This window comes from Rattus rattus, chromosome 9 (genome assembly GCF_011064425.1).
Source record: "Rattus rattus isolate New Zealand chromosome 9, Rrattus_CSIRO_v1, whole genome shotgun sequence".
In the NCBI taxonomy this organism is placed as follows: domain Eukaryota; kingdom Metazoa; phylum Chordata; class Mammalia; order Rodentia; family Muridae; genus Rattus; species Rattus rattus.
In genome coordinates this window covers 84536085-84562947 of record NC_046162.1, presented here as the reverse complement: position 1 = coordinate 84562947, position 26863 = coordinate 84536085, and the positions used below count along the sequence as shown (strand labels likewise).

Genomic DNA, 26863 nt, shown 5'->3' with positions numbered 1-26863 from the left:
GCCCAATGGGAGCCTGCGAAATAAAATCAGCCCTAATGTACTAGACCGCACCGGAAGGCGGTCACCCCCAGCGAAAAAGACTGGAACAAATTCCGCAGATTTGCTTGAAGGAAAGGAAAAAAGTCTTGTACCACTTTTGGGAACGGATGATCTAACCTAGACAGCCAGTTCCCTATGACTGGAAGACAATTTTATGACGAAAAGGAAACATTTTTCCTGTTGTCTTATCACGCAAATAAAACTTCCCATGGTTACAGTATCCTAAGAAAGGAGAGTGCAAACTGCACCAGAATTGTCACTACAATGCCAGAATAAGTGAGTAGGTCCCATGGCACTTCGAACATTATTCCGTGATGTTCAAGGTCTCGGATAGAATCTGAGGCGTATAATCTCTCCCGATCACATAGATCACTAGGGTTTACCTAACTTACATACTATTTTATTCCTTGCCAAGAAGTACAACTTCCTCAATTATAGGAGATTTAACCACGACCTTGACAAATTAATTTTTTGGTCGCTAGATTGTTTTAATAGATATTTATTATTGTTGTCGTTGTTGTTTGTAGCCTAACCTTGACTCAACTAATAGAAACCCCAAAAGGCAAAACCATGGGTAGTTTTCTTCAGTTAGTTTAGAGAGCAAGACTGGTTGTTTGCCCTGCTTTCGGTTATGCAGTTTCCTAAAATGATGGATCTATAATCATAAAAAAACAAATTACCTTTGACATAGTAAGCTCAAGTGTCCTTAATTTATCCTAAAAGCATTATCTAAAAGTGAATTCCTCAATTGACAAGTGTCAGTTGTCACACTGAAAAGTTATAATCTTTAGTAAAGGGGTATGGGTTCTGATTTATCAGTTCAATAGATTAGTCAATAAAACAATAAAAAAATAAGCTGCTTTCAAGAAAAAAATATACCCTGTGAAATTGGGTCTATAAAAGCAGACTCCAGTATCTGAAGAGGGTGGATCAGTGGCTAAGAACATTTGATTCTCTTGTATAGGACCCAGGTTCCATATCTAGCACCCACATGGTGGCTCAAATCATCAGTAACTACAATTCCTAGGGTTCCATAGTCTTACTGTCCTTTGGTTTATGTGACCTTACAGAAAGGGACACATTAAAGCCCAGGAACTAGAATGTCCTAGGTTCTAAATCTCTCCTGGTACCTTTACATTAACAGTTGTGAAATAAAACACAAAAACTACAGTTCATTGATAAAGAATGAATGTTTATAAATCAATATCCAAAATAGTTGCACACATCTGTTTTGACTGGAATAAAAAAAAATCACATTGTGACAAAGTTTATAACCTTAACTTAAGATACATGAATATTAACATTTACTAATATTATTTACACATTTTATTTACATCATCAACAAATCAGATGAAAAATAGGCTATGTTATTACTTTAACACAGTAGGTTATGACTAGTCTTTGAAAATTGATCCACAAAATGTGTACTGTATTTCATTACAAAACATACTTCAAACATTTCAGAATTCCTAAAGGATTCTACTATTCACACAAAATATTCCAGAAAGGCCTCATTTAAAAACAAAACAGGAGCAGTTAAGAGACTACAAAACTGTCTCATTGAAAATATGAAATTCCTGTGGTCTATCTTTAAAGCATATTCTTACTCTTCACATCAAAATCACTTAATTGAACATTAAGCATCTAATAAAAAGATATATATATATACATATATATATATATACATACATATATATATGTATATATATATATATATTCCACCATGCACACTATGCACTTCATGATTGGAAACAGCTATAAATGTGTCTTTAATAGAATACCTACATGAGGTAGGGTCAGGAGTGAAAAGGAAAATGAGATGTGACTATGTCCACGTGGAAAGGATGAAGCTAAAGTTCTTTTTTGTAAAAAAAAAAACAAACTTCCCTTTTAGCTTACTACCTGTTTTAACCAGAGGTCTGCTTTGAGTGGGGTGGCAAATGACTGAGGTATTTCTCACAGAGCAAAGAAGTACCTTCTACATTGGCTACTTAATTTAAAAAATGATTATGGTTATCTGAATGCATCTCCTTCATCGTGAAGCTCCTAACAGAGGGCTGCAAAAGTCAGCAACACAGCATTTACCACACTATCGTTTTCCTGAGGTTCAAACACTGTATTTTCTTACAAATTCTCCTCAGAGTAAAATGTGAATTACAATCCTGACGACGAACCGAGAGCACAGTTGAGGTTGTTGCTCTAAAGTTCATTTAATTGGATACATGTCTGCTCCTCTGAGAATTAGATAATAGAGTATTATAAAAATAAATTTTAAAAAGAATAAATGAAATTCACTTTCAGGTTCTTCTTTGCACAAAGATGTTTCTGTAACTACAATCAGTATCTTAAAATTTCAAATTATTCAAGTATCTCTTTAAACATATGGCTTCATATATTAGGAAAAGTTGAAGCAGATTTGTGAAATCCTTCTATCTTCATCTGTAATTCCAAGGCAGTCATTTAATAGTTTATTTACTTATTGTTTTTGGACAGGGTCTCACTATGTAGCTCTGACTTTCCTTGAACTCACTATGTAAAGCAGGCTGGCCTGGGACAGAGATCTACCTGCTCTCCCGTTCTCTCTCAGGCTGGGATTTAAGGCATGCTCTGCTACACCTGGCTTAACTGCCTTTTTTTTTTTTTTTTTTTTTTTTTTCCTTTAAGCCATTTTACTATTATTTTTAACAAATTAGAATTTCAACCTGTAATACTGTTTCTTGCATTACAAGTCTGTATGATTTCTACGTACTTAAGTGGTATTTTTTTCTAAATTATTCCTGCCCTTCATCCCTCTTTCTCCTTCCTCTCTTCTCTGTTGAAATTGTTAAAAGCTCACAAATATGAGGGCTATCCACAGGCTCGTTTTTAAGAGATTAAATGAAAAGCCTGGCACTGTCTTCACATCAAACAGCTGAGAACATGAACCAGGGACAAGTTTCTTAAAGTGTGCCCAATGGAAAAGAAGTTCAGCTGCTTCGATATAAACATACCATCAGAGCAGATCCAAAGATATGCCAATCAAACAAACAAGTAAATTCTCAGAGAGTTCTAAATTAAACTCTGCTGAATTGAATCACTTCAGCAATTCCAAGATCTCACTGTTCTCATTCAGTTTAGAGTTCTCATAAAGTCCAGAATCCTGTTCAGTATATGCAGCAAATGGCTGCGTTTAAAAACTGTCTTTTTTTTAAATCCCACTAACACTCATGTTTATTATTTCAATTACTGTGCTTTCAATACAATGACAGAGCTGGACATCAGGATCCATGCTTCCAGTGTCCCTGGATCCATTTTTGTAAGATGCATCTTTATAAATTTGAGACCATCCGCTAGGTTTCTCCTTTATTTGTTGAAGACCTACAAAATAGGAGAGAAAATAATTAAGGCAAGATATTCTGACATAAACATAGTCTTGTAAATGAGGTGGTACTGCACTTACGGGTAATGATCGGATCGATGTCTCTTGTCTGAGTGGCAACATCAGAGGCACACACTTGTCCTATTTGAACGAGCAAAGACATAACATCCTCATACAGTGGAGGAAATGCTCGGCAAAAGGAGACCAAACTTGGAAGAGTCGGCATGAAAAAAGAATGCCGCTTAGCTTGTGTTAGAACTGCTGGGAGAAAAGCAGCAGAATTGTTTGTTTTGCAAATACAAATCCAACACAGGCATCCTACACAACATATTAATACTATGTTTTGTGCTAGGAAGACTAAGTTTTATTGACTGCTGCTCACTCTAATTTTAACAGCCTGTACTCTACTAATTAGTGATCGCCCACCAAGACCCACCTTTCCTTACGACCTTGCACTATGATAAGGACACTGCTTGCATTATCTCACTCAGTTCTCACAAATGAGTCACACCAGTTGTGCATATGAGAAAACTTTAAATAAACTTTAGAGAAGTTATAAAAGCTGTTCTAAGGCCTGTGCATGCCTCTAAAAGATCCCAGCCCTCGAGAGGCAGAGGCACGCAGATCTCTGAGTTTGAGGACAGCCTGATCTACACAGTGAAGCCCTGTTTCAAAAACAAACAACAAGAAAAAGTTATTCCAATTCCAAGGCTGGGAAGGAAAGAGGTAACTTAATATAGAGTTCGTGCCTAGCACGTGCAAGGCAAGAATCTGAGGTCCTGGGAAAATAATGCTTGTTCCATGTGATGTAACAGCTAATGGTAGGACTGGAGAGATGGCTCAGAGGTTAAGAGCACTGACTACTCTTCCAGAGGTCCTGAGTTCAATTCCCAGCAACCACATGGTGACTCACAACCATCTGTAATGAGATCTGATGCCCTCTTCTGGTGCGTCTGAAGTCAGCTACAGTGTACTTACATACACAAAATAAATAAATCTTAAAAAAAAAAAAAAAAACTAGCCAGGGGTAACGCCAGGACTAAATGAATCCTTGACCGCTTATAAATTACTATAACATGAGGTACAAACAATAGAAACAAAATGAATTATTGTAAGAACACTGAGAAAGGACACAACCTTCTAAAGAATGGAACTTACTCATATAATTTTAAGGTAGTTTTCTTTTATAACATTTACTTTACAAACCAGAAGGTGGGTAAAATACAGAGTAAGTAGTGGAATAGGTTGTAGAATTTAAGGAAACAGCTAATGTATTTATTAATTCATTACTTTTTTTTTTTTTTTTTTGGTAGCCCTGGCTGTCCTGGAACTCTGTAGACCAGGCTGGCCTCATCTACCTTCCTCTGCCTCCCAGTGCTGAGATTAAAGGCATAAGCCACCACCACCCAGCTATTTATGACATTTTAAAATAGTTTTGTTTCTGAAATTGAACACAATTAGTAATTTTTAATATGTATTCTAATGCTACAGATTTTATTTTCATTTATTGAAAAGGAATTACATGGGGCTGGAGAGATGGCTCAGTGGTTAGGAACACTAATTGCTCTTCCAGAGGTCCTGAGTTCAATTCCCAGCAACCACATGGTGGCCACAACCATGTGTAATGGGATCTGATGCCCTCTTCTGGTGTGTCTGAAAACAGCTATGGTATACTCATATAAATAAGTAAATTAAAAAAAAGAATTAAAACCAATATATAATATATATTATATTTATTAAATGCATATAATAGATATACACTTTCACAGAACACAGGTGTCTGTGCTTCTACTTAAGTCATATTTATAAGTATGAAATTAAAAAAAGAAAAGTAACTTAAAGGATGGCACAGGTTAAGATAACAGCAACATATACTGTGTCATACAGACTCATTAAAACACCAAAAAGCTGAGCACGGTGGCACACGCCATCCCAGCACTTGGGAGGCAGTCAGGAGGATCTCTGTGAGTTGAAGGACAGCCTGGTCTACATAGTAAGTTCCAGGACAGCCAAGGCCACACATAAAAACCCTGTCTCCATACAAGCGGCTGAGTCTTAAAGTTCAGAGAATACACGTAATAAATGTTATCAGACACTCCTGTTGATGTCGATTGGCTACACACCTGTTAGCAAAGTCCCCATGACATTGACAGCTAAGCGAGCCACACTTAGTGACTTCGGTAATGCATACTGGATACACAAGTGAGAAAGCAGCTGTATAGCAAATATCTGGAATACAAAATCCAAATGTTAAATATTTATTTCGAAAAGTTTAAATGATAAAAATTATAAAATATCTTCTCTAATAGTCACGCTGAAAAGTGATCAGAATTTTCTTCAAGTTTTAAAACACTCATTACCTGTTTTTCAAGTTCCGGCTGGGCAATAAGCTCTGGTATGAAGTCCAAACAGATGTGCATAGATGGGATCCCTGCGACTGTTAGAGGCAGAAGTTCACATGGATAGCCCTGTCTCGGAAGGAAGGGAGAAGTCAAAGACAGACAGAGACGAAAGTAAAGCCTCACTTCCTTTCTGTAGAATCTGCTCCAAATACCAAATGTATGTGAGTGTATCAGTAATCAAACTTTCTGATACACTGGAAAAGAGATAAAGTATTTGAATATTTTATCAGAATTGAATTTAGATTTGTCTAAATATTGCGAAGGACCATGATCCTTTCTCGTTTTCAAATGACATGTATTCTGTTGAATATATAAAGCCTTCAAGAAGAGATTCAAACATTCACATTATTCTTTTGGGCACGTACCTGAAAGTGAACAAGTTTAGCAATGTTGGGATCGGCAATGTACATTTGGTGCAACAGGCAACAGATAAGGCACTGAACTTCTCGAAGGTTGCAAAGCAAACTGTCTTCTCCTTCTTCTGTGTCTTTATTTGGGGTGCCGATGGTAATGACACCCTGAGTGTTCCTGAGGGAGATGTCTGAATTGGCAGCCTTTGCCTTTTCCTCTTCAGTAGGCAAACAAATCTCTAAGAGAATCTGGACAGCCGCACTGTCCTAAAGCAGATGAGAAAGTACAGGTAAGGAGCCTCGGAGGAGCTGGGCTGAAAATGAAACCCCTATCTTCCTATGGCGCAGAATGGTACAACACCGTAAAAGTGGTGATTCTTAGAGCAGGAATGAGCAATTTACAACGCAGAGGGTCTCACACTGTAAGGTTAAAAACTCCTGATCTGAAAAAAACAAATAATCCACTTTTTCCATAAAAATAAACATACTCGGGAGATTAGAGATGGCTTGGTGGTTAAGAACACTGTCTGCTCTTCCAGAAGACCAAGGTTCAATTCCCAGGACCCACATGGCAGCTCAAAACTAAGTGTCCTGGAACTCCAGTCCTAGGGATTCCAGCACCCACTTCTGACTTCCAAGGCCACTGTATGCACATGGTGCACAGACAAAAATGTAAAATACTCACACACGTAAGATTAAAAATAAGCAATTAGCCAGGAGGTGAGGGTACACATCTTTAATCCCACTTAAATCCCAGCTGGAAGGCAGAGGCAGGTGAATCTCTGAGTTCAAGGACAGCCTGGTCTACAGAGTGAATTCCAAGACAGCCAGGGCTACATAGAGAAACCCTGTCTTGAAAAAACAAAACAAAACAAAACAGCATGTAAATTAGCATCTAGCATACTTCTGAAGGTTCATATATCACTAGGCAGAAGTGCAGACTTCAGTTCATAAATATCTACTGGACAAGTAATCAAGGCCAATGGCCTCCAAAGCAGACTGTAGGCATAATGTTTGTGTGCACTGTGTAAAAGTTATCACTAGGTTAATCAGATGCTGATCTGCCCTCACATCTTGTTTCAATCCAGACACAGCATTCTTATGTCAAGAATCTCCTGTCTCAAGTTTGTGTAAACAATCTTACCATTTATTCTCTGCCTTGTCAATAAAAGCTGATCACCCAATGGCTGGCAGAAGTGAGAATAGGTTGGGACTTCTGCAGGCCAGGGCAGAGGGAGAGAAAAGAGGAAGACAGACTGAACCAGGAGTGAGGAAAGGAGACACAACATGAGAGTTCAGCTGGAGCACAGAAACCCCTAAATGCAAGTACTTTAGGAATTTGGGCTGGGAGGTAGCCAGATTAGTTTGAGGGATCAGAATACCCGGATGTTGAGGTAAAGTCTGAAAATAAATGTTACCTCTCTGTGTCTTTCTTGAGGACCTAGCTAGGATAAAGAAAACATGTTGCCAGCATACTAAGTCACTACATACATTTATACTAACATTACCACTTATAGCTGACCTGAGCCTAATTCTCTTCCTTCCCCTCACTCGCCTACTTTCCCCAAGATCCTAACAGGTGCCTCTCTATTTCCCTCTATTTCCCTTTACAGAGCAGGACTGAGAGGTGATCTGTTTGAGGCTCTTATATGGAAAAGACAGCCTGGCACTTGAAAATATTATGTATTCTCTTATTTCTCTGTGTACGGTCCGTCTCCAACATCCAATTTCTTTTTCTATCATTTCGTCATTACCAGCCTGAAGGTTGGTAACCCGAAGGTTCTATCTCCTCTACCTCCAGCCCCAATCCCTGAATCGTTTCTGACACACAGGCATCCAATAAATATGTTGACCAAGAGAAAATATATCAAGATTGGTTAAAGGCTTATAATGTGATAAATATAAATCTTACTAAAATACATATTAAGTTTTCATAAGAGTCTCAGAAGCAAAGATACTATTATTTTAGATTCTAGAATAAAAGGAACACGCAATGTCAACAGTGTATATATAGGGCCAGTGTTCCATCTACTTATTTAGTTAAAAACATACATGCCATTTGACCAAATTTTACTTCAGCAAATTTTACCTGAGCAGCCAGTAATGCATTTTTCAGTTCTTCTCTGGTCACTTCTGGGGCATCAGTCTGTCCAACCAAGCCTACTGTATTATTTGGGGAAGGTCTATCCTGCTCTGCTGTTTCCTTCAGATGGGCACTAAGGTAAGCTTTAGAGGCAAGGAGATACCCATTCAGCATGTGTAAAGTAACATCCATTAGTGGAGGACACCTAAACAAGGAAGAAAGTATAAGAGAGAATATAAATGTAAAAACTAGCCACCGTAAGAACTAGAAATACACAACACACAATGAAGAGCGAGTCTGTATGGACACAATAAAGTACTCTGTGTGTATGGCGCTCTACCTGCATGTACATCTGCATGCCAGAAGAGGGCATCAGACCTCATCATAAATAGTTGCAAGCCATCATATGAGTGCTGGAAATCGAACTCAGGACCCCTGGAAGAGTAGTGAGTGCCATCTCTCCAGCCCCAATAAAGTCCTCTAGACACAGAACTGGAATTGGTCAAAGAAGCCAGCAAAGATTTAGTTTTCCCACAGATGTGAGAGTGAGACTTCTCATTTATACCTATACTTTGCATACCAGTACATATGAAAAGTATCAGAGTGAACAAAGAAAAATGGGTATTAGGAAAGAATCTCAAAGACCCCTTCACTCAGCTCCCAGAGTTATCCACAAAAGGCTAGCTTATTTGAGATCTACGTCTACCCACATTCCTACCACTATCACCAGGCACACCCTCATTATCATCATGTATGCGCTACAATATTTTTAAAACCATTAGAACGATCACCTGGTAAAAGTAAAATTAAACTGTATGAAGATGAAGATTTTTTTAAAAAAAGGGTAAAACTATGGCTAGGGCTGCATCTCAAAGGAGAGGACACACTGAGCCCCCAAAAAGGTAAAACCACAACATATGTAGTGAGAACTGATCTCATTTTTCCTTCTGTCTGTGTATGTACTTAAGGCGGAGTCTTCATAAGGAAATGCATTCATCTGTGCGCTAACAAAGAGTCATGGCCCAGACTGGCCTCAACTTCATGACTCCTCAGCCTCAGCCTGTGCCACCACCACACCTGGCCTTTGACAGTCTTTACACACGTTATAGATGAAGAACTCTTTAAATCAATAAAAAACCAATAGGTCAGAAAAACTTTCTGAAAGATAAACAATAACAATGACCGATATACTAAAATGTTCAATCCAACAAAATATAAAATATTTTATATAAATAATATAAAATATAAAATAAAAAGGAGTCTGTTTTTCACTTTCCTGTACAATATAAAATAGAAATGTATAAGAAGTTATACAACATAAAACACTGTAATAGAATGGTAATTGGTTGAGCCCTTCTGTTAGGAAAAAAACAGGAGTCAAAATTCTTAAAAATGAGTATATTGGGGTTGGGGATTTAGCTCAGTGGCAGAGCCCTTGCCTAGGAAGCGCAAGGCCCTGGGTTCGGTCCCCAGCTCCGAAAAAAAGAACCAAAAAAAAAAAAAAAAAATGAGTATATTGCATTTGTCGAAATTCTATTTTTAGCAATCTGATCTAAGAAAGCACATAGTATAGTATACACAGATAATGGAACATACAGTATATACAGCACCACACACAACTACATAGCTGTAGATAAAACATTCAGCCACAGGGGATTGGGTAAATACAGCATAGCTTATAATGAAGTACTATGAAGCCAATTCTTGTTAAGAATTCACACCTATTAACATAAGGTTCTCAAGTGAAAGGTTTGAGCTACAAAAACATACACTCTGATAGCATACTTCAACAGCTTTCTTGGAAAACTAAATCACCCAGGAAATTCAGTCATCTACTACTAAGTAGATGTGTTAACAGATCATGGTTTTACACATACATGATTTCCACTCAATGAGGGGGCTCAGCAGGTAAAGGCACTTGCTATGAAAGCCCTGTGACCTGGAACCCACATCAATGTAGCACGAAAGAAGCAGCTTCATGAGGTTTACATACATCAGCTACTATGTTGTTTATTCTGATGATTCTTATTTCCTATGAAATCTTCATCTTAGCAAAGTATATTTGGATTTTTTTTTAGGTTTTATCACTTTGAGAATGCCATCAACTATAAGATACCAGTTGCATAAATATATATGCATGGTCGATCCCTTTTTTATAAATTTAGTGTGTTATATGTATTTGTTATGTAGGTGTGGACACATGCTACTGAGAGTGCATGTGCATGCATGTGCTCATACATGTAGAGGCAAAGGTTAATGTAAGGTGTCTTTCCTCAATTGCTCTCCACCTCTGTTTTTTGAGACAGTGTCTCACTGAACCCCAGTTCATCAATCTACCACACTGGGTGGCCAATGATAACCAGGGATCTACCCTTCCCCGACCCTCACCATAGTGGGTTTAAAGTCTGCCACCACACCTGGTTTTCACATGAGTTCTGGGATTAGAATTCTGGTCCACACAGCAGGCATTTTAGTCTATCTTGCCTAACAATCAAGGCTCTCTAAGTCTAACTTATTTTCTCAGTCAAAAAGCACACAATTCTCAAAATTTAACCCTCTGATCCGAAGATTCTTTTCAAAATACTTTCCATGAGAGTAGGGCATGCAGGTATCCTTCTGTAATCCTAGCCCTCCAGAGGCACAGGAAAGTATCATGAGCTCAGGACTGTCCGGAACTACTCAAGCTCAGCGTGGCCAAGACCAAGGCACACAGCTTCCCTTGTCTCTCTAGCACCATCATTACACTGTCCAATCACTGGCGGTGGTTCTTTGAGCTGGTGGAGGTCACTCTTGTTCATGTTTTTATTTACTCATTCAGGTTACACACATGTATATTTGTATTTATGTTTGAGTACATGTGTGTCACTTCTACCATGAGAAATGAGATTACTCATTCAGGTTACACATGTGTATCTGTATTGATGTTGAGTACATGTGTGTCACTTCTACCATGAGAAATGAGATTCGTCTTGGCAGCAGGCATCTATGCCGTTCAGCCATCTTACCAGCTCATTTTTGTTTTGTTTTATAGACGGAGATTCCTTCTAGCCCGGACTGGCCTCACACTTACACAGATGGTGACAATGACCCTAAACTCCTGATCTACCTGCTTAGACTTACAAAGTGCTAGAATTCGAGGCCATCATGTAACACTACCTGGTTGGGAGACACCATGTAGATCCTGGGAAACAAACCTCTGGGTCCTCTACATGAGCAACAAGTAGTCTTAATTTCTGAGCCATCTCTCCAGTACTCCACCACTATTTTTTATGTATGTATGTATGTATGTATGTATGTATGTATGTATGTATGTTTTGCTTTTGTTTTTCTGTGTAGCCCTGGCTGTCCTGGGACTCACTCGGTAGACCAGACTGGTCTCAAACTCAGAAATCCAACGGCCTCTTCCTGCAGAGTGCTAAAATTAAAGGTGTGCGCCACCACCAGGCTTTTTTTTAACCTTCATTTTTCTTTCATGTATGTGGGTGTATAGTCTGAATGCAGGCTGTGTACTACATATATGCACTGTCCTCAGAGGCCAGAGACCTTGGAACTGAAGTCATAGGGGGCTGTGAGCCACTGGGGCTGGGAACTGAGCCTGAGTCCTCTGAGTCCTCTGAAGAGCGGCCAGTGCCCTTAACCACCGTCCCTCTCTCCTGCCCACCTGACACACGTTCTTAACCTCAGCTCTTTGGAGGCAGAGACAGGTGATTCTCTGTAAGTTTGAAGACAGCCTGGTCTACAGAGTGAGTTCCATGGCAGCAGGAGCTATATATATAGTGAGATCCCACCTCAAAAAAAAACAAACAAAACAACAACAAAAATTCATTGAGCGCCATCGTTCATCTGCATAGGACCACAGTACTATCATATCTTCTCTCTCCATGTAGATGATGATCATTAAAGATGATGATCAACTTATTTACCTTTAATATTACCTATCATGACAATTTGAAATTCAAATATTTATTTCTGGGCCAATTAAATTCTGCCTTTTGAGTTAAAGGCATTTCAAAATAATTAGCTAAAAGTTAGAGACACATGTGGAATCAGGGAAGCTAGCATGACAACTGCTACCAAAGGGTTTTAAAGTATGTGATGGCTTACAACGAATCAGTGTTTTAAAATCCTTTTTTCAAGCTGTATATGGTGATACACACCTATAACCCCAACACTAAGATGACTGAGGCAAGAAAATCAGGAGTTCAGGTCACCTTTAGCTGTACTGTGATACTTGTTTCAACACAAAAAAGCAAAACCTTTTTAATGAACTAGCAGAAATGGTCATATTGTTTTCTGTTCTTGATTTTAAGAGCCAGAGGGGTCACTACTGGTGCCTACCAAAGCCAAGAACTCCTTTTCTCTAAAGCCAGATTTCATTATCCACATGCTAAATATTACATGACTATAATTTATGAATATATGCAGCTAGAAAATAAGCTGCATAAATTATATTACCTATATATTTTTAACAGCAATAAGATATTAAAATGATTTTCTTCAATTTATTTTGATTCTCCAAAGTACAACTCTATTAAAACAAATGAATTTAAATAACTTACCTGTGGACCCTTCGGTCACACCTCAAGACAATGAGAGGATCTATCATCAAATCATTCTGGGTATATTTCTGTTGTCGTATAAACTTTATGGAAGGTTGGAGTGCATTAACCGTCATTACCCACAGCCTGATGAGGAAACAACATATTCATATTAGCTATGGTATAACTGACACCTGCAGCTGTTTGGTCCTAAATATGTTATTTTCAAGGTAAAAGGAAAAGAAAAATAAGGAAAGCAGATTGTGTGTGTATATATATATATATATATATATATATATATATATATATATATATAAAACACATACATATATACACATACACACACACATACACATACACACACGAACACTTTGGAGTTTCTTTTTATTATTGATTCTGAGAAAAGCTCTCATGTAGTTCAGGCTGACCTCAAACTCACTGTCTAACTAAGGATGACCTGACTTCTGATTTCTCCTACATCCCCCTTGCAAGTGCTGAGATCACAAGAATGTACCACGATGAGTAGTTTTTGTAAGCTGGAGAGATGGTTCAGAAGTTAAGCGTATTTGTTGCTCTTTCAGAGGACAGGAATTCAGTTCCCAGAACCTAGGTCAGGTGGCTCACAACCACATGTCACTCTAACCACAAAAGATCCAGTATCTCTGGCCTCTTCAGACACCTTTATTCACATGCACATACCAACACAAAACTGCACATAAAAGGTTCTAAAAATCAAGACACTGCTCACCAGAATTAAAAAAGCAAACAAACAAACAAACAAACAAATCAATTAAGTATCCAACTCTATGAAAGAAAAAAAGATCCACATCAAAGCACATCATTATTAAATTCCAGAACACAGGAGAAAGCCTATGATGAGTGACGAAAACAAAGGGCTGGAAAACGGTAATACACCAGATTACTAACAGCCAGTGGGAAGTCTATGTTAGAACGCTGTACTCAAATTTATGAAGCACACAAAACAGCAAAACAGCAACCACATGTGAGAAGAAAGCAAGCTCCAAAGTCACGCACATAACACTGGAGCCTCCTCCAGCCCCATTCAGCCTTTCTCAGGGAGTGCTGCAGTGTGTGCTCTATGTGCACAGAAACCAAGAAAGAAAACAGGCTGGAGAGATGGCTCAGTGGTTAAGAACACTGACTGCTCTCCCAGAGGTCCTGAGTTCAATTCCCAGCAACCACATGGTGGCTCACAACCATCTGTAATGAGGTCTGATGCCCTCTTCTGGTGTATCTGAAGACAGCGACAGTGTACTTATATATAATAAGTAAATAAATTTTTTAAAAAAGAAAAAAAAAAGGAATCCCAGCAAAGCAGAGAGACAACAGAAATTCTAGGACAACTAGAATGTCCCGGGGGAAAATTAGGTTGAAAGCTCTGAAAGAGATGTCCCTATGAAAATCATATTACCGGTAGTTTCGGTTGTAATCCCTATTAAGTAAGCCCAGTCTTAATAAAGAACTTAGGATGAACGATTTATTGGTTATTGATAGCATAGCAAGGGGAAGCAAGGTAAGTACTGTGGCAATGCCAAGTGTGGGGAATGGCACTCATGCGTGAGGAAAAAGCCATCGTGAAGTGGAGTTCAGGCAGCATACTTAACTAGCAGGATCACAGCCTGAGTGATTCCCCAGCACAAAAAAAGCGTGAGGGGGAAGAGAGGGGAGTCAATATTTTAATATACTGCACAGTTCAACTGTAAATACATAATCATAAGGTGAACACTAAGGGGTTGGGGATTTAGCTCAGTGGTAGAGCGCTTGCCTAGCAATTGCAAGGCCCTGGGTTCGGTCCCCAGCTCCGAAAAAAAGAAAAAAAAAAGATGAACACTAAATATTGTTTTAGCTAAAAGATAAAACTATATTAGAAAATAAAAGGAAAGAAGCCTCACAGGAAGAAAGCAAGTCAGACTGCTAAACTTCACAAACCATGTCTACATTAGAAAACCAAGAAGCCATACTTGTTATAAGCCTATTCCTATAGGCTATAAAGAAGCAAGTGTAAATGCCAGAGTTGTTTTTAAGCTGAATAATAGTTCTCTGTGGGTAGCCAGACTCTAAAATAGAAAAGTGTGAAGTATATCTTAGATTACGTTTATTTATTAATTTAATGTAAAGTAAAACTTAAATTTAGGACAGTTGGTGGTGGCGCAGGCCTTTCATCCCAGCACTTGGGAGGCAGAGGCAAATGGTTCTCTGAGTTCAAGACCAGTCTGGTCTACAGAGTGAGTTCCAAGACAGCCAGAGCCAAACAGAGAAACCCTGTCTTGAAAAACCAAAACAAACAAAATAAAACCAACAACAACAAAAAACTTGAATTTAGAAAGAAGAATGATCCCCAGTTCCCAGAAGTGCTCATCCAAGCTCTCAGGGAAGTCGGACCAGTGTTCTGGTCTCCAGACTGGCCTGGTTGTACTGACAGAATCTCTGAGCCAGCAACTAATAACCACAAGGAGAGCACACCCGGTTCTCCAAACTCTGCTGCATCAGAAGGATCTGTTTTTAAACCTTATGCCTGGATCCTGCTACGCACACTCAGATTTAACTGCATAGACTGCAGCCTGGGGATCGGGGTTTTAAAGCCAGTCCAAAGGGCTCAGGGTACAACAGAATTTGGAATAACAGCAGTGATGTAAGTAAGACACGAGGATCCAAACCAGTTAGCCACAAATAACTATGCAGAGGAAAACACCTTCAAACACTTTCTCAAATTGTTAATAGTTTTTATTTCTTTTTTTTAAATTAATTTATTTATTTCATGTATGTCAGTATACTGTAGCTGTTTTCAGACACCAGAAGAGGGCATCAGATCTCATTACAGATGGTTGTGAGCCACCATGTGGTTGCTGGGAATTGAACTCAGGACCTCTGGAAGAGCAGTCAGTGCTCTTAACCACTGAGCCATCTCTCCAGCCCCCAATAGTTTTTATTTCTTAAAGTATACTCTTTTCTTTAAAATATCACAATTTTTTTATGAGATAAGTCTTACTATCCAGACAGCCATCTGCAAACTTAGCTCTGCTTGTTCTTCCTCCAAAATCCATGCTGAGATTAAAGAGGCACAGCACCCCAATGTAGTATGTTTAATTACTCGTCTTCAGAAGGGATCTTATTGTTACAGACTAAAAACCATTGATGAGAGTGGTCTTGGGAATATATTTCTGACAACTATGTTCCCTGTGTATCATCAAAACTATACACTTCTCCAGTCCATACAGCAGTAGACAGAATTTACCTTCTTGGCATCACAGTATTAAGAACCATCCATAACTTGTTGACAGTTTGAAGAATTCTCCGTGGAACACCAGAATTCAGAAGCTGATTCATATTGGACGTTAAAACTTCTGCATATGGTATAAGCTCACTGGCAGAAAGTAGAGTCAAGTGCTCCATAATCTGCATCACTTGTGTGTGACTTACAGGGACAGCTGAAAATGCTAAAAACAAAATTTTGCAATCATTCCTAAATTCTGTAATGTTTACCAACTAGAAATAAATACTACTTTCTTAAAAGTAGAGGCCAAATAAAGCAATGGTGTTAAAGTAAAACTTCCACTCACAGCTACATTTTCATCAAAGCTAATATTAGAGCCATCAGAAAACTTCACAGATGAGATGGCGCAGGGGGTTAGGGCAAGTGAAGCCTGACAACCTGAGCTCCATCCCTGCACACATAAGAAGGACAGCCCCTCAAACTGTCCTCTGACTTCTATATGTGCAGTGTGACATGTGCAAGACCCCACATAAACACATACTAAATAAATAAATTAGACTGTAAAAAAAATAAATGAAAATCTATAAAAGTAGAGAAGTTATTTCATAAAGTTCATTTTAAAAATCCTATTGGTGCCACACCACCGGCTAACCTCATTTTTTTGGGTAACTACTTCTGCGGCTTATTAATTTAGAAGTTTCAAACTCCTTGATACTTTCCTCTAGGTGTTCCATTATAGGTGATGAGCATCCAGCAGACTGCTGTTATTAAATATCTAGAATTATCTCTCCACTAGAGTGGTCACTAATTACATCTGGCTAGCGAGCATAAAATAAAAAACGAATGGGAAAACTGATTATTTTTGTTGCCATCATGAACAACACTGTATCTATCTATACCTAGCCATTCATGACCAACCAACTACTTCAAGGGACACAGTCATGCATGTAATACACCCTGGAAAACCAACAGAACCTGAAAGAAACGTGGAAAAACTAGCCAAAGCTGGTAAGAACAGCATGTCTCTTTGTATCTGGGTTCAACTCCACATGTCAAAGACAAGTGGCTCACAATTCTCAATTGTGTAGAGAAAACAGAAAGACAATGACCTCAAGAACTGAGGGTAGCACTGAGTAGCAGAGCACTGGCCCAGAATGCACAAAAGGCCCAGAGTTCAGTCTGCAACTCCAAAGGGAAAAGAGAAAAAGACTTAGAACGAACAGCTAAAGAATTCAAGAGCAACAACAAAGATTGTTCAACAACAATCTTTACACTGATTGTACAATTGTATTCAGAAGGTTTATGAACTGAAACTTTTAATACAGCTAGTGCAATGTTAATATGTAGCCCACACTATTTGTATTTGGGGATACTAATCTGGAACATTACCCATTAATATCAAGTACACTTCCTTGTTCTACTGTATTTATTTCTAACAAGTTTGGGAATTTTCTAAATCTTTTTAATGATATAACACAGTATACAAAAATGCTAGAAACATGTCAACTAAATTTCCAGCATAACAAAGAAATGGTTAAAAGCCTTACCACCAAAACACCTGCTTACAATACAGGATTCCAGTCAGCCCAGCCCCTCTGTACAGCAGTAGTGGGAGGGAGAAGGGGCAACCACTGTACCTTCCTGCAGCTGTTTCGGAGAGTGGGTTTTGGCATTACTAGTCAGGAGCATTCGCCTTAACAGAGCATCCGTCCCTGTGATCTCCTCCTCACAGATCCAGTCATCCACGATACACAAATGGGGGTAATTAGTTGCTAGAAGACGGAGTAAAGCTGAATGCAGCCCTAAAAATCAAAACAGGAAGTTAACTGGACTCTCAGTTCTCAAATAAGAATCTTCCCCATTCCTTACTTTAGCATAAGCCAGGAGCCATAAGGAACAGAGGAGTGACAAACGGTGTTTCTCATCTCACTGGTCCACCCTCTAGCACCAGGAGCTGAAGAAACCTGCTGTACATGCACAGTGAAGACGCCATGCCCCAGCTAGACTGTAGCCCACAGCTCTAGCCACACCCACTTCTGCAAGTGTCTACCACATTTTAGGAAGTTCTAGCCAGGCCCGGTGTAGAATCCAAGCTTTCCAGAAAGTTGAGGCTGTACAATCCTAAATTCAAGGTCTTGCTTCATCTACACACTGAGCTCAGGGCCAGCCGGCACAACCTAGTGAGATATTACCTCGAAACAAAGACTGAGGGTTTAGATCAATCACAGGCAACTTGCCTCATGTGTGTGGGGGCCTAAGTTCAATACCAGTAGTCAAAAAAATTTTTTAATTTAAGAAAAAAAAAATGTGTGTAGCATTTTAAATAAAAGTCCCGAAGGAGAAAACAAATTCGCAGTATGTCAGTCAGGAGTGGCTCCGTGCAGCAATTCCTGCCCGGCTTACCTCCACTCCACCCCACTGTTTGACAAATGTCATGAAAGCCGTAACACAGCAATCTTTCACGAGTCCAGGAAAGAAAAAAAGCTTCTCAAGGGCTAAGATTTTCACGTGCCACCACGCCTGACCATCAAGACTGCTTAAAACTGATGTTTCTACATTTAAAAAGGCATTGCAGCAATCAAAGTGCTCCTGAACTTTAAACATATGTATAACTAAAACTACTCCCAACAGACACAGAGAAGTGCAAACCAATCTACATATTATACTCTTTTCAGTAAAACATGTTAATTGGCCAGTGCTGCCAAATACTGTTATCTTTTTTTTTTTAAGAAACAGACTATGTAAAGCTACAATAAATGTAGCCATCTGGCTAACCATGTCCAACGAAGGCTCATGTTCCTCTTCCAAACAAACCATGGCAAAGAAAGAGGAAAACTCATTATTTCAAAGACAGAGGAAAACCACGCTGAAACATGAAAGGTAGCTATTAAGAAACATCAAGTTTCTAAAACTCCCACAGGTCTATTTACCAATATTTACAACCGGACTATTATATACATATTAGCATATCATGGAATATTATGGAACGGTTTCAAATGATAAAGTGGACCTACATGGGCTGATGTCTCAGCAGAAGCATAGGCCTGAAGATATAGCTCAGTGATACAGTATTAGCTTAATTCACATATGGCCCTGAGTGCAAATCTCAATGAAAAAAGAAACATATGAAAAAGGAGGTAGTATATAATATCATCCACCATTTTAAAACATTATGTAAGCTTCTATTAGTTTCAACCACATGCAATCGTTGTTCTCTAGGTCAAAGAGAGTCTGTGGCCTTGGACAGTCAGATTGATGAGTTCTTAGCTCTACAGTGCTGTGGACGTGACGTACATATGGTAGGCTAGACTCTGAGGTCGTTTCAAGGCTACGATATGAGACAGACTCTTCTGCTATGCCAGGCAGCATCCTTGGGCAGCTCATAGCGACCCAGCCAGACAGCAGTGAAGGAAAACAGGCACCGTGCTGAGGTGCCCTGCACTGCTGACCATCAGTATTCTCTAGCTCAGAGGGGGCAAATAATCTTATGTTTTTGTTTTGTTTTGTTCTGTTTATGAGACAGGGTCTTACTTTGTAGCTCTGGCTGTCCTGGGTCTTACTATATATAGATCAGACGGCCTCAGCCTGTCAAGGGCTGTGATTAAAGGCTAAGCCACCATACCTGACCTCAAATGCATTTTGAACTTGACATATTGAAGCTTACAATAGGGTAATATCCAAATAACCTAATAAGATGAAAAGAATTAGAAGTATCCACGGGTGGGCATCCCTGTGTCGTGTGTGGTGCTGGGAATGACCATCACACATGCCAGGCAGGCCCTCTACTGCCAAGCTGCACACAGCACTCGAACATCAGCCATCATACTGGTTCCCTCTATAGGAAAAGAAATGACTTAAAATTAAAATGAATGTCAAACTAAAAACAACTGGGGTTTTCTAGGGGTGGTGATCTGTGGGTAATGAGGTAGTGAATTTAGCAAGAGAACGAAAAGCATTTTCAGTCTTCAATTGTTTACATTTATAACAATGAATACTTACTGTAAATTATAACATAAGCAGTAACTATTTCATATCAGTAAATTTTAGTAAAGACAAAAGAAAAACCCAAATACCTCCCAACTCCTGCTGTAGTCCTTGAGCCTGCCGAATGAGAAACTTGATAGGAATCTGATCCATTAGAGAAGAAGAATACGACTTGGGCTTCCTCTGCATGGATGCTGTCAGCAAAGACAAAAAGTGCAAAACAAAAGAACTTCAGAAACAAATCTTAACTTTCAAGGCAAATGGGAATAAGGACACTGTGAAAGTACTTTTAATTCACTCGATATATCAAAGTATAACAGATAGAAATTAACTACCAAAATAATGACTATTAAGGAAATACAAAGGCAAGACCTAGAAAATGCCCTGAATTGGAACAAAATCGTGGCAGGTTTTAGTGCAAAGAGGAATTCACTGAAAAACCTCAGTGGAGACTTTTTCCACATCTATCGGGAAGTCTGAGGAGTCATGAACACAGACAGACTTAAAGATCCTAATGTAAATTACAGAACACCAGGGGGAGAGAAAAGGGGGCTGGAGAAATGGTTCAGCTATCAAGACCACTGGCTGCTTATCCTTCCAGAGGACTGGGGTTCAATGACCAGCACCCACTTGATGGCTCACAACTGTCTCTAACTCTAGCTCCAGAAGATCTGACACCCTCACACAGACACACATGCAGGTAAAACATCAATGTACATAAAATAAAATTAAATCATTAAACAAGTTTAAGAACAGACACATATATAAGGCCGGGTATGGTGGCACACAACAGTAATCCTAGCCACGTGAAGTTGCCTAACCGGGTGGCCATGGCAGTACCTGAGCACCAGTTTACCAAGTACCAGATAATCAAACAATGGATTGTGTTCTGTTGGTGACCAAAAAGGGTATTTTATACATAACAGGACAGAGTAGAAAACAGTGACAATTTCTTCTGGGTGACATGTGGCTGGGGCATGAGTTAAGCACCACCCCAAGTACTCTTAGCTGCCGAGGAGTGAGACTGCCAGGCACGGAGGCTCACACCTGTATCCCAAGCACTCACTTGGGAGGGGGAGGCAAGGGGATCAGGAGTTCAGGCAAACTTCAGCTGGACAGAGGGTTCAAGACCAGCCTCTACAAGAGACTCTGCCTCAAAAACAAAAAAACAAATAAAAATGTATGTCTGGAACTTTTTATACTAGGAAAGCAGTTTGTTTTGAGGTAATTTAGAATCGAGTGTGCAGCGCTATGCCCAGCTAATAGCACAGTGTTTTATGTATAAATATTTGAAATATACAAGGAATATTCATGTTTTAACTAAGTAGTAAGTACACAGAAACCTATTCTTTATTTACTATGCATCTTCTTTAAGATAGATATTTAAATCAATGGTAGCCTATAAGTATGTACAATTTTTACCTCTAAAATATGTTTAAATGAGCACTTAACTAGAATCAATATACATATCCTGCACATTAACAGACACATGTGCATAGTAGTTTAAATAAAGAAATGAATACACGCATGTATCTTAACAGCTACAACATTCCAATACTTGATTCTACCGCAGATTTCAGAGTTCCTACCTGAGCTTCTGTATCTAGTAGGTGGCTACTAATGTTTGAAAGAATTAAACCAAACACAGAGCGCTGAGCTTACAACACAGTATCACAGGTAAGAACATATTTGAGGCAAATAATCTTTTGGCTACAGACAAAAACCTCTCAACACTGGCATGAAGTTCTTTACATCCCTGGAAGACAAAAACTAGACCAGAGAAAACCCCCTAACCAGGGGAGTTTTGCCAGGAAAAGTCTTCTCATTATCTCTTGCCATTCATCGAGGACGTAACCACGGAGACTGGCTGGCTTCAACAACCCCTCTGCAGGACATTCCTCTCAACAGTAACGGAATAACTCGGGAATAACTCGTCTCCTTTCCATCGTAGAAAGTTAGGGCTGGAGAGAGGGCTGGGTGGGTGAGAGCACTGGCACCCACATCCGTGACTCACAGCCGCCTGTACTCTTCATTCCAGAAGAGCAGGGAACAGCAGACCTGTGGTGTGCTTACAGACACAGGCACTCACACACACTCACACACAAGTAATTCTAAAGGTCCGTCCCATCTTATTCACCCAGTTACTGCATCACTTCTCTCTCCCTTGGCAACCCCCCAAAGCAGTCTCTTCGCGTGGTCTACAGCACGGGGTCCTCCAGTCACCTTCTGAATTCATTACACTTGGTCCTCATCCTACCCTTCTACAGCAAACTGGCCTTCACCATGCTATGTGGGGCCCTTGGCTGAGCCCTAGTCCTCATTTTACTTCCCCACTCAGGATCATCCAACAGAGCTCAGACAGCAGAACGCACTAAGTCCTCGTTGAAACCTCCTTTGGCATCTGGAGCCCGTCTCCTGGATTTCATCTACACTCCATTGCTGGGAACCTATCTAATGTCATAATTTTAAGTACCACATATAAGCAAAAATATTCAATCCAGGTGTCTACTAGATACACAGCTGCCTCTTCACTGTCGCCGCGTCAAAGAACGGGTGTCTACATATCCAAAGCGGGACAGCTGACCTCCCACAAACCTAACCTGGTCCTCTAGGTTCTTATTTCAACTAACCGTTCTGCCCCTATGCCACTGTTCAAAGCCTCTAAGTTAACCTTCCTCTCTCTCAAATTTGATTCTAAAATAAACACTAAAGGAGTGTCTTAGTCCCGTGATCCAATACGAGTCATCTGAAATCTAGCCTAAAAAAGTCCCTAGCATCTCACTGCTGCCTCTTCATTGGATTTCCATGGATGGGTCTGACCCACTGTCAAGAAGCTACTGGACAGGCTCAGCTCTGTGCAACTTACCTAACGTCTTTGTGTTTGCCAGGAGAGCTTCCTCGTAGGACAGGATATAATAGAGCACCAGAAGCTGCGCTGTGATGCTGAAGCGCTGGTTAAGGCGGACGCTGTCACCCTGAGGTGATACAGAAACTGTTAAAATTCTGAACAGCAAGAGCATAAAACACACTGTCCAGTGCTGCTGCGCCAAGCACAGCCAGACTGGGAAGAGGACTGCTGGGTTCACAGCAGACTGGGAAGAGGACTGCTGGGTTCACAGCAGACTGGGAAGAGGACTGCTGGGTTCACAGCAGACTGGGAAGAGGACTGCTGGGTTCACAGCAGACTGGGAAGAGGACTGCTGGGTTCACAGCAGACTGGGAAGAGGACTGCTGGGTTCACAGCAGACTGGGAAGAGGACTGCTGGGTTCACAGCAGACTGGGAAGAGGACTGCTGGGTTCACAGCAGACTGGGAAGAGGACTGCTGGGTTCACAGCAGACTGGGAAGAGGACTGCTGGGTTCACAGCAGACTGGGAAGAGGACTGCTGGGTTCACAGCAGACTGGGAAGAGGACTGCTGGGTTCACAGCAGACTGGCAAGAGGACTGCTGGGTTCACAGCAGACTGGCAAGAGGACTGCTGGGTTCACAGCAGACTGGCAAGAGGACTGCTGGGTTCACAGCAGACTGGCAAGAGGACTGCTGGGTTCACAGCAGACTGGGAAGAGGACTGCTGGGTTCACAGCAGACTGAGACAGCTTCGTGTTTCACTGAACCTCGAAGGGATACATGACAGACAAAAGGAAACATCCTTTCCTCAACTTTAAGATGACAGGGAATGTCACAAGACTTCAGCTACTACTTTTCAACAGTACTCCCACCAGGCTGCTTCTGAAAGACTTACGAGAATCCAACTGCTATCTGAAATTACTATGAAGAAACAGTTCACAAAGAAGATCCTGCATATTGTGCACCATGTCTACACAAACTACAACTTTTTCCTAACAAAATAGGGAAAAAGATTTTCATTAAACTTTCCTTAATTGAATCCAGGTGCATCTTCAATTTCCAGGAAACTAAACACCACCACATTGGAAGTTTTGACATACCCCACAGTCTTTTAGCAAATACCTATCTTCAAGGTACCCATTAAACCGTAACAAACAACTCCTTCTGCTGCCACGGTGGGGCAAGCCAGTTATTCCCTTATTCAGGAAGTTGAGTCAGCAAGATGATGAGTTTGAGAGAGACAGTCTCAAAAACGATGTATTTAGAAAAAAAATATATATATATGTGATAAATGATTTTTAAAAATTTATACATATATAATTCTTCAAAAAGTACTGTTTGACAAACTACTTGGAACTAATATTACTATATAATTTTTATTAGTAAGCTAATAAAATTTAATCTCTATGTGTGCATATGTGCAAATGTGTATACCTATATATTAATCTTATTTTGAAATCAGAATTACCTACAAGGCTTCTAAGGAAGAAAAGATGGACCAAGCCAGAGACGTGATAGATGTAAAAGAACCAGTGTTTTATTTACCCCGATGACTTCCTGGAAGATGTTGAGTATCTCCTGCTCAGTGACCGGCTGGTTTGTGGCTTCAGGGTTAGATTTAGATGCAGGAGTAAGTATAGAGTTTATGTACACATCAATCAGAGGAAGTAGCTGTGGGTGGAGTGGAGTGGAAGTCTCACACAGCTGTCTGTAAATCCAGTCCTACAAGAAAAAGGCATTAAATCAGGGCAATTAAAAAGGCTCAACGCTGTGGAAGCACATGCAGCTTTAACACGCGCAGCCTTACCCACATGTAGTTTTAACCACACATGTAGCTTTGCATGTTTCTCAGATCAATGTACTCACCAGTAGTTTTGGGAGCTAAAATATACCACCTCTTTTCCTAATTAGTCTATAATTTAGCCAGGAACACCGTCTACTGGGAGACACGCCTAAGATGGAGAGCAGCCGGGCTGTGGGTCTAACGTGTTTCAAACATTCCCTACCCTCGCTCTGTGTCAGTGGAGGACTTGCCAGCAGAGGGCGACTGTAGCAGGGGTGATTAAGAGAGTGGACTAGAAGAGAACTAACATGGGACCACCACTTACCTACTGGTGGGTAGAAGACATGCAAAACCATGAGGTGTGCATCTGGACTCTCAATCCATGGCTGTGGTACTCAATACAAGCACAAAAGAAGCCAAAGATGCAATGCGGCTCAAAATCAATACTGTCACTCAATCATCAAAGCAAGGGCCCCTGACAAGACGCCACATAAAAACCGCTCGTTGCTCCTTTTAAGTATAAAGGCGTTCATAAAAGGTTCAAAATCATTTTTCTATTGTACTTCAGACTTCTCGTTAGGAGACCTTCTAACTCTATGATATAACCGAATACAAAAGACTGAAAACCTAAGTTAGGCACTGACTCTGTTGGTGATGAATTTGCAAAAAGCAACAGCAGAGCTGGTAAACAACAGTGAAATTTGGAGAATGAGCCAGACATATTAGTGCACACCTATCACATAGCACGTGGAGGGAGAGCAGACCACCAAGAACTCAAGGGGAGCTACAAAGCAAGTTCCAGACCAGCTCGGGGTCATTAGATACATTTGTATCCAACAAAAATATAAAAACATGCTACTTGAGAATTTAAGTGGAAACATACATTTTGTAAAAAAAAGTTATAATACTGCTTTAAAAATGTGAAGTTGGGCCTCCTGTTTGTTTGTTTATGCTCACTGGTATTCTGCCTGCACGTATCTTTGTGATGGTGTCCGATCTTGGAGTTATACACAGTTGGGAGCTGCCATGTGGATGCTGGCATCCACACATATACAAACCACAGGAAAGACTACAGTAAACAAACCAAGAACTAGTGACAGAGAACTGAGTTACAGCTTAAAATCTAAATGTGAAGTCATACTTTTATTGACACTTTGTGCTTGGTAAACGATCGACTCCTGAGAAGTTGGTAAATACAATGAATGGGCAAAAACCCAGTAATGTTGGCACTCAGGTTGCTGGTGACAGGAACTCGCACTGCATGGGCCGTGACAACCTGAAATGGAAAAATAGCATTAAAACACATAACAAGGGCTGGAGAGATGGCTCAGTGGTTAGGAGCACTGACTGCTCTTCCAAAGGTCCTGAGTTCAATTCCCAACAACCACATGGTGGCTCACAATCATCTGTAGTGAGATCCGATGCCCTCTTCAGGTGTGTCTGAAGACAGCAACAGTGTACTCTTTTGAATAAAATAAATAGAGGAAAAAAAAACACATAACAAATGGGAAATTAGCTTGATAAAAGATATAGTGTATAGACTACCAACGTAAATAGACCATCAACACTTAAATGTAGTCCATGAGGATGAATAATGAGAATCAAGTGGTACAAGTTTTAGGTAAGACAAGGTTTCATGTGGATCAGGCGGGCCTTGAACGCTATATTGCTAAGGATGACCCTGAACTCCTGCTCCTTCTATCTCTTTGTCCAGTGTGTTAGGGTTGCAGACTTGTGCCTGAACATTTTTATGATGTCTAAGTGACAAGTAAATTAGGTGTGGTAACACTCATCTGTAGTCTCAACTACAAGAAAGGACGAAGTATGAGATTCACAAGTTCAAAGCCATCTTGAACAGCTTAGTGAGACTTTACCCACTAAGGCTAGAAATATAACTCGGGTTAAGATGCTTGTCTAGCATGTGCAAATTCCTGAGTTCAATCCTCAGTACACTTTAAGAAAGAAAGAGAGAGAGAGAGAGAGAGACAGAGAGAGACAGAGAGAGAGAGAGAGAGAGAGAGAAAGGAGGGACGGAGGGACGGAGGGACGGAGGGAGGGAAGGAGGGAGGAGTATATACCTAGGAAGTGGTAAAGATCTCTAATTTCTGCTACTTTTACACAGATATAGTGAAGAGCTTGAGGTAGCTCAGTGGTACAGCAGCAGTGCAACATACAAAGGCCTATTTCTGCCACCACCACCACCAAAAAAAACTACAATAAAAATAATAAGTAAACAAACACAC

The 26863-nt window shown here is 40.1% G+C and overlaps 1 protein-coding gene across 1 annotated transcript in view; it reads right to left on the bottom strand.

Annotated features, from left to right (window-relative positions):
* Positions 1-1210: 1210 nt before the first annotated feature.
* Positions 1211-26863, bottom strand: part of Ints2 (integrator complex subunit 2) — a 45750-nt gene continuing 20097 nt past the window's right edge. The window contains exons 12-24 of the mRNA XM_032912069.1: positions 25762-25896; positions 24383-24559; positions 22856-22964; positions 20079-20183; positions 17643-17807; positions 16027-16228; positions 12792-12917; positions 8239-8437; positions 6165-6416; positions 5758-5865; positions 5521-5626; positions 3479-3655; positions 1211-3396 (exon numbers count right to left, since the gene is read on the bottom strand). Of these exons, the coding sequence (XP_032767960.1) occupies positions 3227-3396; positions 3479-3655; positions 5521-5626; positions 5758-5865; positions 6165-6416; positions 8239-8437; positions 12792-12917; positions 16027-16228; positions 17643-17807; positions 20079-20183; positions 22856-22964; positions 24383-24559; positions 25762-25896 (2031 nt within the window). The 3' untranslated portion in view covers positions 1211-3226. The remainder of the gene's footprint in view (positions 3397-3478; positions 3656-5520; positions 5627-5757; positions 5866-6164; positions 6417-8238; positions 8438-12791; positions 12918-16026; positions 16229-17642; positions 17808-20078; positions 20184-22855; positions 22965-24382; positions 24560-25761; positions 25897-26863) is intronic.